This window comes from Maylandia zebra, linkage group LG14 (genome assembly GCF_041146795.1).
Source record: "Maylandia zebra isolate NMK-2024a linkage group LG14, Mzebra_GT3a, whole genome shotgun sequence".
Taxonomy (NCBI): domain Eukaryota; kingdom Metazoa; phylum Chordata; class Actinopteri; order Cichliformes; family Cichlidae; genus Maylandia; species Maylandia zebra.
The window spans coordinates 34,022,285-34,036,554 of NC_135180.1; the positions used below are offsets into that span (position 1 = coordinate 34,022,285).

General features: G+C 37.7%; 1 protein-coding gene and 1 long non-coding RNA gene across 2 annotated transcripts; both read left to right on the top strand.

The window, feature by feature from the left end:
- Window positions 1–1,087: 1,087 nt before the first annotated feature.
- napab (N-ethylmaleimide-sensitive factor attachment protein, alpha b) lies at window positions 1,088–9,308 on the top strand. The gene is made up of 11 exons (XM_024804977.2): window positions 1,088–1,326; window positions 2,679–2,758; window positions 2,855–2,971; window positions 5,033–5,079; window positions 5,231–5,308; window positions 5,442–5,497; window positions 6,093–6,177; window positions 6,287–6,391; window positions 6,484–6,552; window positions 6,963–7,013; window positions 8,103–9,308. Exons 1-11 carry the CDS (start codon window positions 1,229–1,231, stop codon window positions 8,202–8,204), a joined length of 888 nt encoding a protein of 295 aa, XP_024660745.1. The 5' UTR covers window positions 1,088–1,228; the 3' UTR covers window positions 8,205–9,308.
- Window positions 9,309–10,308: 1,000 nt separating this feature from the next.
- Window positions 10,309–11,692, top strand: LOC112435978 (uncharacterized). Its single transcript, XR_003024844.2, has 3 exons — window positions 10,309–10,417; window positions 10,705–10,850; window positions 11,185–11,692. It is a non-coding gene; the product is annotated as an uncharacterized LOC112435978 (long non-coding RNA).
- The last annotated feature ends 2,578 nt before the right edge of the window (window positions 11,693–14,270 follow it).

Sequence of the window (14,270 nt, forward strand, 5' to 3'; positions counted from 1 at the left end):
TTATTTTTCCTTGTTTTACTTAATTACTCATTAACACCATTATAATTATGTTTCTTTTTATTCATGTATTTGTTTATTTTTCTAAATAAGCCTTGATTGTCTTGCTGTGTAGTAAAACTGTCAGGTGTGTGGGTGTGGATGTGTGTTTGTGGGGGGAAGAGGGTGGTGTTGCTTTGTGTATGTTGAACTGTTTGATTGTTCTTTGTTAAAATTTTTAAAAACATATTTAAGAAATCAGTGGTATATGCAAACTATGAGAAGTACCACGTGATATCACTTTAACACTTTACTGTGTTAATACCCATTAACATGTAACGTTACATGCAGTTCTAATGAACTGACTATCCATCCATCGATTTATTCTTAGGCTGATCACAAACCAAGAACCATTGTGCTGGATATTATAGCTTGTGGATGTAACTATTTGTGATTACATATGCATATTTTGTATTCATACTGTGTTTGAGTTATAGTCAAAAGAGAAAATGAAGGAGGCTATTTAATACATTTTAAGGGTTGTGTTTTATGAATAGAAATTTACTGTTATGACACCACTTAACTTTACAGCAGTCTCTGTACAGCTGTGATGTGTTCTCCTTTACATTACTGGTGATTAGAAATACTAGAAGTAGTTGTTAGCTGGTTAGCTGGATAGACTATGGGATAACCCAGTTCTAGATTTTCATACCAGCTCATACCAGACAATAAACAGATATTCCAGAACCACTATTGGTAAAAACAAACAAACAAACAAAAACCAGAAGCAATAATGACTGTAAAAAGAAACACATCAAGTACAAAGAGTTCCATATCGGACACAAAAACTACAACTCCCTACAAAAATAGACTCGAATCACAAAGACACGTAAAAGTTTAAATACAAAATTAGAATGACTTATTAGCAAAGTTAGAGAAAGGACAGCTCAGTTCACTGAAACAAAGTCAATAACTACACTAAAACCATACGAAGATTAAAATGTAACTTTTTTGTTTTAACTTTTAACGGTTACCAGATATGACTAGTATACTGGATAGCAAAAGAGTACTTGAATGCACCAGCAGCAGAAACAGTAGTGCGTCGGTTCTCCGGTGTCACGTGACAGAGGTGACGGTTACTTTGCGGCTGGTGATGTGACAAGGCAAGCCTGCAGCCACTAGCAGTGGTTAGCGAGTTTGTTGACTTTTACATTTATTCGTTCTCTCTCAGAAACAGACCGATTGCCTGAAAATGGATAACAGCGGAAAAGAAAAGGAAGCAAATGCTTTGATGGCCGAGGCTGAAAAGAAAATGAAATCGTCTCAGTCATTTTTTGGAGCGTTGTTTGGGTGAGTCTGTCAGCTAGCTAACGTTAACGTTCGGCTAAAGGAGACAGCTATGCGGAAGGTTGGAAGCTGACCACAAGGGTTAAAAGCCAGGACAAAACGATTTTAAATAATTGTCGGTTGCTTTTATAAGTTGTAGTTAGTGTTAAGCGGTTATTTTCAAGGCTGTCGTTTAGCATATCTAGCTTATCTCGGCTCGTCGTATATCTGGAAAGCGTTTAGTGTGAAAGATAGCTCGAAATAGTCGGTAGTTGCTTATTTTAGACTCTGCTTTAAGGCAGCTTTCATGCTAGAAATAGCTTCAGTTGAATCCAAAGCTGAATTGTTTAACAATTCAAGATAATTTCACTTAATTGTAAAGGCAGCGCTTTCCCTATAGCGCCGTCTGTTGGGCAATTTTCGGAAGGTCACTCTGTCCAAATCACGTGTCATTCACATTTGTTTACAGCAAAAGAAGAAAGCGCACTTGTGATGTAGCGAATGTTCCTGTAAGACTAGCTCTCACTAACCTGGACAACCGGCTTTGCATATAACAACCTAAATGCAGGTTAATGTAGCAGGAGCTCACGTGCAAGGTTAAAGGCTACGTGTTATGTATGAGGCTGTACAATCCGCGAGAGGTTTGTGGCGAAAATTTAATTGTCAAGATAGTTGTGTGTGGATAATGGGACTGAAATCACAAGCAAAGTCAACACTTTTATATTTGTACTTGTATACGGTTTTACAAACCTTTACTCACTATTAAATAGTAACTTAAAGTTTAAAGGATTGCACACTGAATGAAAAATCAGTGAGTGCCGGCTGGGAAAAGGACCGCTATAACTTGTTTCGACCAGTGACTTATAAAAAAAAAAAAAAAGGTAGATCAAATATTTCGCATGCCAATCCTTGCTCCTCTTCTTCTATGTCATAGGCATTCAGTTGGTGCAATTGTACTATTTAAATTATAACATATCCCATGATCCTTATGGGCAAAAATTAGATTTTGGCTTTAGATTGTGAGACTTGGGTGTGAGAGTGGATTTCAAAATTGATTTGGTCACTGTTTTGAAACGGAGCTTAAATATGTTTGTCAGCCCTGAAAATTTCAGAAGGCAGTCTTCTGCACATGTGAAGTAATGAGGAAAAAAATGGAAAAAATAATAATAAAATTAATAAAGTTTTATCCCATTGCTTTTAAAATGTTCTTATTATGGTGCTAAAATTTTGCATGTAAGTATACTAAACAGAAAAAAAATCTGCTTATTATACATCTTTCCAAAGGGATTTTACTGAGTAAAGTGTTCATATCATCCTGTGATAATCTGCAATGGATGGGTGTCTTATTAAGAGAAAAAACATGTTTTGTCACACAGTGGCTCCTCAAAGCTGGAAGAAGCCTGTGACATGTTGGTGAGGGCAGCTAACATGTACAAAATGGCCAAGAATTGGTGTGGTAAGATGATTGTCGCATTTCAACACAACAAATGTATTGAATGCCTCTTTCTTTTTTTCAGTGATTTTAAAATGCAACAATTTATCTTCTTAATAGCTGCAGGAAATGCATTCTCCCAAGCTGCTCACCTTCACCTGCAGATGCAGAGCAAACATGATGCAGCAACCAACTTCATAGATGCTGGAAATGCCTTCAAAAAAGCAGATCCACAAGGTAAACGTTACATCACTTTGGGGTATATAATATCGATTAAGTACACTTGTAAGTTTTACATCTTTTCATATAAAAGCTTTCAGCAATAAAAGTGAAAGTGGTTTAAAAATGTTATTAAATCTTTTATTTACTTTATTAAATCTTTAACTTCATACAAATGCTATAAACAGTCAAATTCCTGATTAATGAGAGCATGCGTTGACCCTGTTTCAGGTACTCTTTGAGTACTTCAGTGCTGTTGAGGTTTCTTTCCTTCTGCTCCACGTGTCTTTTTATAAACTGAGGTGTCTGATTATTATGATATTACTCATTGAGCTTAAGCTGCTTCACCTGACAAACCTGCAGGACTGGCTGCAGATAAGTTAGTAATCATGTCAGGAGAATGATAATTTTGATAAATCCTAATTTGATTTAAGTATTTAATGAGCACCCATCTAGCTGCTGTTTATTTATCACATGACAGCTGCACATAAGCTCTGCATCAATAAAAGAAAAGCGGAAAAGAATTGGAGTAAACAAATTTTCTTGTTTGTTTTTTTTTTTTTTAAAGTTAATTGTAATCTCATTATTTCATTTTATCTGTTATGATTTAGAGATATTAAAAGAGTGCCATCATGTGGCATTAAAACTTGACGTACGATACTTCATAGTTGTGAGTAGTGTAGTGAGTTTGTCTGTAAGCCTTTTTAATGAGACTTAAATATCTGCATTCTAAAGTTTTCCTTGTGCTTTGATGCAAAGTTTTGTACTGCTGAAAACAAGGCGTTATGAAAGTGCAGACATTAATCAATATTAATAATAATAATTCAGTGTCCTATCTAACAACCCACAGGGCAGTGGCTAAGAGTTTAATGAAAAAAGTTTATTTTTAACTATTAATGCAGTTTCATTAACACAGTATTGTATATTATTTCACTTTAAGTCTGAAAAATGTTACAAAAGCCATGAAATAAATATGGTCTAGTACACCCCATTCCCCTGTTTAGACTCTCCCTGTTACTGCAGATTTTTCACCATGTAAAACAAACGGCAGTGGATGGAGCAGCTACAAAGTTTGCTTTTCTTCATGTCACAGTTTATTAATCAGGTGCTCTCATTAAGGACTCTTTCCAGACATTTTCCAGTAAAGGTTTTAATGTCGATTACTGGAACAGTGCTTCTGTTTTGGATACTAGAAACACATTTTCTTTGACTCCACCTGAGCGCTCATCATCTCTGTAATGATGCTGCCTCTTTTTTTTTTTTTCCGCAGTGTGTGAACAGAGTCCGGCTCCACGTTAAACTGTGCTAGCATCAGTGCTGCTGTTGTGTTGTCAGTCTTTTTGTCATAAAACTGGGGACTGCGTAGGTTTAGTGTTCAATTTCATATTCACTCTGCCCCTAAATACATTTGTATTGCAGGTCTGTTTTTAGTCGCAAATGTGGGTGAGACACTCGTGTTCACGTTTACATGGTGACGAATAGAGCTGTACATTAAATGAGGCATTGAAATTGTTGAATTTGTACTAAGGATTTTTTTTTTTTCTTTTTTTCAATCAAGTTATTCGAATTACCCGATGAATCGTTTCGGTCCTGCATCATAGTACACATTTCATAGCCCATCTTGTTCCTGTGTGGGATTGTTGTCATTGGGTAGAATGAATTTTGGCAGAATCAGACAACTTCCTGATAGTATTGGGTGATGGATAAGGATCTGACAAAAAAAAAACCCTAAATGTTTTCTGTGGTACTCAACAAAGACCACTAAGGGCATCCTGATTGATCCTAGTAAAGGCCACAAACTAAAGTATATCGGCCTTGTAATGAACCTGTATATTATAGTTATTAATTGGGAATGTGAACAAATACACTGGAGAAGAGTCCAAATAAAAAATTTCATTTTACAGTGGGGTGCTTCTATATTTACTCACCTTGAACCTTTATATAGCTTCTAATTTGTTGAATTTTGTTGTATTTTATTATGTAGTATGTATTTTTGGGGGGGGTTTTTTGCTAACATTGGTTTACTGAATAATTGTAAACTTTTTCTGAAAATAATTGTTTGAATATATTTCTCAACAGAGGCAATTAACTGCCTAAACCGAGCTATTGAGATTTACACGGATATGGTGAGTTTCTTTTCAGTTTAATTTCTAAAGAGCATCTTTAAGGAAATCAGATGCAAAACATAAAGGGTAGCTCATATTTCTCGCTTCCTCTCACTGTCTTTTTTTTTTTTTTTTACTTTTTCCAAAAAAAAAAAAAAAAATCATATTTTAGGGGCGTTTCACCATTGCAGCCAAACACCATATCAGCATTGCTGAAATATATGAAACGGAGCTTGTGGACGTTGACAAGGTTGGGTCAAAAACTGTTTCTTCTTGCTTTTTATTTAAATCCTTATTATGTTTACTTTTTATTAATTGTCAAACAGCAGTATAATAAGCTCTGTTTACAATTCATGTATATGTTTGTCTAATTTCTTTTCCAGGCCATTGCTCATTATGAACAGGCAGCAGATTACTACAGAGGTGAAGAATCCACCAGGTAACTATTTTAAATAAGCACGGTTATCTTTTGCCTTTGGGGAAGTAAAGAATGTAAATGTGTAAAGACACTATGCTGGCTGCTCATGTGCATCTGTACTAAAATTCGCTATTACTTTCATATAGCAAGTAGCTCATGCATCAGACTGCTCTAAATACTCTGTTTCAGACTTTAGTTTTTTTCTAATATTTGGCTCTGTGTGACGTCAACAAGAGCAAACAACAAGAGCATTTTTAATCTGGTCATATTTGACACACAGCTCCATCCACCCACCCGTTCGTCAAACTGTCTGTTCAGGAGTGGCAATCCATCAAAAGGAAGTTGGTCTAAAACTGCTCATTGTAGACGATTTAAAAAAAGGACTAGTGCCCAGTATAAGATAATTAAGAATGAACTATGAATCATGTAAAGCTATTCTAATGGAGTCAAAGAATTAAAGTATGGAACTGCAAATGAGCACATGAGGTGCTATCTAAAATTTCTGATACATTAATATTATGTCTTGTTTTACAGCTGTAGCGTTACTTTTAAATTTAGGACCCTCGATTTCAGTTAATGTGTGGTCTGACATATTGCTGGATTTTTCCTTTTAAAGTTCAGCAAACAAGTGCCTTCTGAAAGTAGCAACCTATGCAGCTCAGCTGGAGCAGTACCAAAAAGCTATTGAGATCTACGAACAGGTGAGTTAATGCCACCCAGCAGCTTTTATTTCAAGGTTTTATCCCTCCGGGAGCTTCAGTTGGAGAGTAAAGATAAATTGTGCTTTTTGATTTATTTGTTTATTTTTAGGTTGGAACCCATGCAATGGACAGTACGCTCCTGAAATACAGTGCCAAGGATCACTTTTTCAAAGCTGCGCTTTGTCACTTTTGCGTAGACCATCTTAATGCAAAAGTAAGCCATTACATACAGCTCTTATCTGCTGATAATATGCAGACACTGTAATGCAAGCCTTTGATTTTAATAATCTCCCTGCCTTTTCCCAGCTTGCTGTGCAGAAGTATGAAGAAATGTTTCCCGCCTTTTCAGACTCGAGAGAGTGCAAGCTGTTGAAGGTAGGCTTTGATGTAATTTTGGGACTAAATCGCTCATCCAGACACATCCAGTAATCATGAAGACTTGGAGTGCCATTTAACATAAGAGACTGTTTTCCATCTATTTCCACTATTGTGCTTGTTTTTGTTTTCCTGTTCTCTTTCTCTCTATTAAACTCATGTTAATCACATGCGATTGACCTGGGTTTAATATACATGCTAATGTTGAAAACATAACTGGACCATAACCTTGAAATTTAATTGAAACCTATTTGGTTAAATTCAGTTTAATCTTGTTTTTAGTCATCTGGGTTGAGCAAGTAAAGTAAGCCGTGTCTGTGCTTGAAAAGTGTTTTCAAGTGGGTTGATTCTTTTTTTTTTTTTTTTTTTTTTTTTGTCTGTTTGTTTGTTTTTCCTTTTTCCTAAATTAGAAACTTCTAGATGCCTGGGAAGAGCAGAATGTGGATGCCTATACTGATGCAGTGAGTAAACAGTTGCTTTTTTAGCAGACTAGAGGAAGTAGCAAAAATGTAGAATTTACTTCTGTCTTTTATTTCTCGTTTTTTGTAATTCTACCTTGACACCAGTTCAGTGAAAGAGTTTGCAGACTGTAGCTTCCGTTTCCAGGTTGAAAGACATGCCACCTTGAGATGGTGGACAACAGATTGTGTAGGCTTTTCTGTTCATGATTTTGTGATCCAAATTGTTGAAATTGGATTGCATAATGAGTGGTTTGTGCATTCATTGAAGCCATTTCCCCCCAAAAATCTACTGGAGTCCAGCAGTAATATTATAGCGATGGAAATGAGAATAGTAGGTCAGATTTTTCTGTATGTGTCCCATGACTGAAATATCGATTTGCATCAGTACCTTACAATATCACTACATAGTGATCAAATCAAGTGTTATTAGAACAGTCCTCTGACAGTAAATAGTTGCTGTGTCAGTTTCTTCTTTCTTGTACAGACATCTGAAATATATTTACAGAGCTTACCTTTTTTAAGCCTTTTTATTTTTTTTCAAAATGTATTAAATTAATTTTTACCTCAATTCTACACACAAATCTCCCAAAATGACAAAGTGGGGAAAAAGTTTCATTAAAATTCTTTTAAATGCATTAAAAATAAAAGCAAAACAAAAATAGAACATGTTCATAAGTATTCACATTCTTTGCTTAATTTCTTGAGATCTGAGAATCCTTCAGTGGATTTTGACAAATTCCAGATGGGCTGTTTTGTTCTTTTCTGAGGAGTAGTAGCTCTACTTAGCTTCTCCCCCCCCCCCCCCCCCCCCCCCCCCCCCCCGCCCTCTTTGTTATTATGGGCTGTTTTGTATAGAATTGGAGGTGAAAAATGAATTGAATCCATTTGCAGTAGGGCTGAAACTAGATGAATTGTGGAACAAGTGAAACGCTGTGAAAACTTTTCAGATGTCTGTATCTGAAAGATTGCTTTCTTAATCCAAACTGTTGAAGCCTCAACAGGTACATTTATGCAGTTGGAAAAAAAATACTTCATTTTAGTATTGTTTAATAGCAACTGGATTAAAAGTGTTAATACTTACTTTCTCAGGTGAAGGAATTTGACACCATTTCTCGGTTGGACCAGTGGCTCACCACCATGCTTCTCCGTATCAAGAAAACCATACAGGATGAGGAGAGTGACCTTCGCTGACTTGCCTCTCCTGTTATTCTTTAAGTCCTAAAAAAATGACTTGCATCCTTGTTTTTTTGCCTTGAGCCTCTCACTTCCATTTAGCAGCATTGTTAATTGTTTGACCATTAGCCCTTGTATTCACAGATACCATTTCTTTCCTGCAGTATTCTCTCAAATTCAATACAGTACTCCAAAAATGATGGTCCTTTTAGGTATGAACACTACCCTTCTGAGTGCAGGCTTCACACAGTATGTAAATTGTATATTATTATTAATCAGGTATTGGCCCAGAAATAGTTCAGCTGTTCATAATTGGGCTGCAATACCAAAAACTCATACCAGCACAATTGTATAATACAGGTTTTATTTTTATCTTCATTTCAATGAGAACAAATGAGAGGACACAAACTCACTAACACTTCAAGCAACTATATCTATATATATTTCTAAAATGTGCTTTAGAATAAACTAACCAAAATGCCAATATTGATAAAGGCACTCAAATTTGCTTTGGTGATTTTGAATGCGTATGTGTACTATTTTGACAAAGGAGAGCGCCTCTAATTAAACAGTGCTAGATCTCAGCTGCAGAGGCCAAGAGTGTCGATCTGAGGTTTTTCCATTGAATATATACCCCCTCTGCCTTATGACGCAAATTTCTCAGGATTTGGACTTGATTTGATGAAGATTTATAAAACATGCTTTTATAAGCACAAGTAATTAATTTGCTAATTGTTGTCATCACTTCCATTAAAAGTGCTTTTATTCCATAAAAGGTGATAGATGCCCTTCACCTCTGTGAACATTTGCATGGTTTGGAATACATGAGAAATGTAAAACAGCTGTTTTCCACCTGTGTAGGAGTGTAAGAGAGAGAGTGTGTGTGTTTTTTGTTTTGTTTTTCTTTCTTAATCTTTGATTTGTGTTTTCTTGTCTTAAGTAACCAGGCTGAAAAAATAAACAGTTTTTAACGCCTGCAGAGATGCAATACATAATTGGGGGGAGAAAAAGAGCTTTGTACACTGTGCTCATGTACCCTGATGATTTTGTCAGTGAACAATTAGTCTTAAATAATTTGTGATGTTTCCTGTCAAACGTTTAAATAAACTTGTCTCAATAGCGCATCGTGGGCGTGGTTTCCACCTTTGGGAAGGCTGCACCTGTGGCATTTCTCGCTTTCTGTTGAAACGCGAAATAAGGTTTTGCGCTCCGGATTAGTTTTCGATACCCGAGGACACTTGGAAACTATTTTGAATTTTTCTCTTGCTTTACAGTAATCGGGTTATTATTTTTCTTCACTTTAGATGCAACTCATTTGTTATCGGTTTGACTTTTTAAAATGTTTTTTATCTTCCGCTCAGGTGTAAAAAGTCAGTGCAAACCCTATCGAGAAAGTAAGAATAAAAAGAAGTCCACCTGATTTTGATTTGTTTGCGTCCTCCCCCCAACTCCTCGAGACGTTTTTCCGTTGTTTGTTTTTTGGCTTCTAATTAAACACAAGAGAACAAAGGTGTTCCCAGGTGTATCTCAGCACGCTACAGCTGCACGTGAATGGCCGTGCAAGCCCAAATTAATTCTTTCATGTACATTCTTCTTTCAAATACATATTTTGCGACAATAAAAATACTATATATAGTATATTATATACAGTATTTTAATGCATTCAGACATTGTTATATTAAGATCACATATACATGTATTTTAATGTACACATTTATATATATGTTCAGTCTCTTATACAAATATTTTTATTACAATCATGAGCCTAGTGGGCTTATGAAAACTATTTTTCATCATCTCCTGAAACTCTCATATCTTCGTCGCTTGGGGGAGCTAGGACGGCTCATCTGCATCCAGTGTTACTGTAGTGAAGTAGTCTTGATGCATGCTCAATCATCCAGGTAAGTAAATCTCCAAAAGTTGATTCTGTTCATCTGGACATAGCGAAAACGTGACGACGAAACGTTTCTCCCACAAAACGCTACGTCCAGATGAACAGAATCAACTTTTGGAGATGTAGTGAAGTAGATATAGGTAGGATTTTACGTGATGTCCGTGAATGCAGCACTAACATCCACACCTTCCCAGTTGATAATTGGAGGCCTTATAAGAAACAGCTGTGCTTCATTACCACACGAGGCATTTGGAATTCTTTTCCCATCCAAGGTGACCAAGAGCGGTTTGATTTCTTCAGGAAAGCTGCTCATTTTAGTATTGCCCTTTAGAGAGTAGTAAGTGGGACTGTTGCGTTTATTATGTGGCATATAGTAGGGTGGACTTTGGCAACTGCTTCCCTCTGTTTTATTACAGGATTGTGCCACACTGCTGCTGCTGCTGTAGCCTTGTTGTCATTTTACAAACATGTATGGACTGGCCTTGACTGACTCCTGGTTTTATGGTATTTTACTCTGAATTGTTTGATATATTTTAATCATGCTTTTTGTAAAGAACTGTACCTTAGGGTGTATCTGTTTCATTTATCTCTTTTACTGATTTGTTTTATGTTTTATTGCTTTAGTGGAGGTGCGGCCGCTTGTCATGGGGCTAGGCACGTAAGGTGGAATTCCCCAGGTTCATCCACCCATGGGTATTCTGCTGTTTCAGCTCCTGTGACTGAGAGACTGATTTATCTTCCTTGGGAGAGGAACTGCCCATGGTTCAATGGTAAGACTGGTATAGGTATTGCCGCGTGGGTGGAAGAGGTGCAGGCCTGTTTGAGGGTACGACATCTTTCACTAAGCCCTTTTCATCTATGACAGGGGTGCCCAATCCCGGTCCTCGAGAGCTACCGTCCTGCAGCTTTTAGATGCATCCTTGTTCCCACACACCCGAATCAAATGAATGGCTTGTTATCAGGCCTTTGCCAAACATGATGGCATGCTGAAGAGGTAATCAAACCATTTGATTCAGCTGTGTTGGATTAGGGATGCATCTAAAAGCTGCAGGATAGTAGCTCTCGAGGACTGGGATTGGGCAGCCCTGATCTATGATCATCTAGAAGGCAAGCCCAGAGAAGAGACTACATATTGGCTTCCAGAGGAGAAAGACGATCACGAAAAGATTTTGACTGTTTTACAGGACCTGTATGGGTGTACTAAGTCGTGCCTTTCTGCAGGTGGAGTTCTTTTCAAGACGACAGCAAATTTTATTGTTCTGTATTTTGGGGATGAAATTCGATCTCGCTTGGAGACGCCAATCACACTGTGGTGACTGGTGATGGCAGGAGTAGACAAAATGTAGTCCACAAAGCTACACTTTGGGCTGAGGGTTGTTGTTGTTACCTGTGTGGGGAGGGACAAAGAAGCACTCACGAAGAAAAGCTGAGCAGGGGGAGAAGAGACAACCGGAAGAGTTTTGTTGGGCTGAGGCAGAATAAGGGTTCTGTTCACCTGACCTGTAAATTGTGGATTTCTTACTAAAGGCAAGGTTCATTTTATTTATTTATTTATTTTTTTAATAATAACTTGATGCACTTGATTTCAAATAAAGATTGTTTTAAAAGCTAATGTTGCTCATAAATTCTTGTCCTCTGAACACCAGATCGGTTTTACAAAGGTGGTGGCAGCGTAACCTGTTTAATCCTCAGTCATAGTAGTTTTAGGCTTGAAAAGAATGTGAATGGACTTTTTTTTTTTTTTTTTAAATAAAGATGTTTTACTGAAGAAGTCCAGTTGCCTTCTTTTCAAGCTCTTAAGAATAAATAAAAATCCAAGTTTTATTACAATGTTTCTAACACTGTGGAGAAAAGGATGGATGATCTGAGAATCTTCCTTATTTTAAATTGGAAAGAAACCCCTGTCTTCAGTTCCAGTTTCTTCAGTGCATGTCTGAAATAAGAAAAAAAAAGAAATGTGATCTGCTTTTGTTTTTGTGGATTTGTTTGCTTAGCAACCTTCAGTACAGAGAGCTGAATGCTAAACGCTGTACGTTTTAAATAATATGAGCCTAAGGAGCCTATTGCAGCTGCCATAGGGTGAGAGGCAGGGTGCACCCTGGAGAGGTCACCAGGGTAACAAACATATGCACTCACATTTACACCTATGGGCAATATAGAATAACAAACTAACCTAACCCCACTAATTGCGTGTCTTTGGACTGTGGGAGGAAGCTGGAGTACCCAGAGCAAACTCGCACAAACACAGGGGAGAACATGCAAACTGCACACAGAAAGGTCCCGACCAGATAGTAGAGTCAAACTCAGGACATTCTTGCTGTGAGGCAACAGTGTTAACCACTGTGCCACCCTGAAATGAAAGATCATTCAATTAAATTTTATTTGCATAGCACCAAACACAACAGCAGTCTCCTCAAGGTGCTATATGAAGTATTATTTGTAAAGTAGAGACCCTAGATTAATACAGAGAAAGGGGAGCTTGCAGCTATCGTGTGGGTGACAAACAGGGGCGGGGGCCAGCAGCCTATCTGAGTGACGCCAGGCGACATAAGAAAAGGTGAGTGCCACCTGTTGATTTTTATCCAAAGGCGCTATATTGGAAGTTAAAACTAAATTTAATTAAATAATATTCACTCAGTCTGGGCTTCTGGCGTTGGTCCATAGTGATCTTGACTAATTAGGTTTAAAATAGGGTATATTAGTCTGACTAAATTCATTGCTGTTCATTTTGGGGGTGAATTTTGAGTTAAGAAGTTATGTGTTTAAGTTAATACGGTTTAAGGTGTGTGGAAACAAATAGATACGGTTTAAGAGGTTAAATGTGGGTTGACTGGGAATGCCAGCCAGTCAATCGGTAGTGTAGGGATAATTTGGTTTTAAGTGGGTAGCAGAGACGGTCTCGGGCTTCAGATAATTAAACGGGGGGGCTGAGAGCTCACCGTGAGGCTTTTAAAAAAAAGTAAATTCGTTGAGGACTGAGAAGCTAGGCTCTCTAAGAATGCAGTTTGTTCAGCAGGTGGCGCTGACACCTGATCCCGGACGCGTGGTTAGGTTCTAGCCCGGTTTTGGCCTCCCGCTGGGGACTTGGGACTCCCGGTTAATTGGCCAGGTAATCTATGAGTGATTGCCTTCTACTGCATTGATTGATTAAGAAGGTTAGACCTGGCTGCATCCTATCTAAACGTTGGGCACACTGAGCTTTAAGTAAAGCCAAAAGCGTGAACTGTGATGTGTCACGTGGCCGGTGGAGCTCCGTGTTTTCCTGGCGGGGAAGTAGTTTTAAAAGTAATTAGAATTTAGTAATTTGACCGTTCTTCAAGGCGGCGTACTTGAAACGGTAATTGATCAGCAAGAGCCGGGCTCTGGGCTGAAAGATGCTTTTAAATTAGTCAAAACTTTAGGAACACCAGCAGAGAAATAGAGAAGTGTGATAAAGTTGTTCTGGCATATGGTGTTTTCTTAGGAATTCGAGCGCTATCGGGAGGGCGTTCCCGAGGTGTGTATTGACCAGCAAGGCTAGGCCTGGGCTATAGGTGCTTTTAAATTAGTCAAAAAGTTAGGTGTAACCTCTTCTAGCATATGACGTCTATGCGGGCCCGTGTGTATATTGTATATAAATTACCCGTGTGTGTGTGTGCATTTAAAAGTGTAAATTGTATAAACTGTCTTGTGTTGTTGAATTTCTTCTGTGTGGATCCAGAGTGTGAAAAAACGATTTGATTTGAGAACTTTGTGTGATTGCTGGGAGATTTTTTAGTTGGGTCGTATTTCTTCTCTACCTGGAAAAGGCAGAGATCTGTGCTTCATTTGATGTTGTGTAAATAAAGCTTTTAAAAGTTGGTTGAGTCTCTCGTATAAGGAGGGAAAACGGTGCATGGTAGATTGTCTGGATTATTTTTCTATGTGAAAACTTTGTAGTTGTTAGGGAAGTGAATGTGAGAGTGAATTTTCGCTGGCTTTGCGTGCTTAAAACTGTTGCAGTGGACGTTTGTGAAGTTTTGTTGTGAAAGGACGATTAGAGTGTGTGTGTGTGTAGGTGTGTCTGTGAGAGAAAGACAAGGTGGGGGCCGAGTGCTGTGTGTGTGTGACTTTCTGCATGACAGAAGAGGAAGGAGAAGTAGGTCAGTTGATTTTCTGTGAAATAATAATAGTCAAGAAAAAGGGAAAACAATAAAGTGTGGAAGTGTGAG

Bases quoted from the DNA above. Each gene is read 5' to 3' on its own strand.
- napab (XM_024804977.2), top strand. From the start codon at position 1,229: ATGGATAACAGCGGAAAAGAAAAGGAAGCAAATGCTTTGATGGCCGAG. The intron at 5,080-5,230 runs GTGAGTTTCTTT...ATCATATTTTAG, and splicing joins TTGAGATTTACACGGATATG to GGGCGTTTCACCATTGCAGC. The intron at 6,392-6,483 runs GTAAGCCATTAC...GCCTTTTCCCAG, and splicing joins TAGACCATCTTAATGCAAAA to CTTGCTGTGCAGAAGTATGA.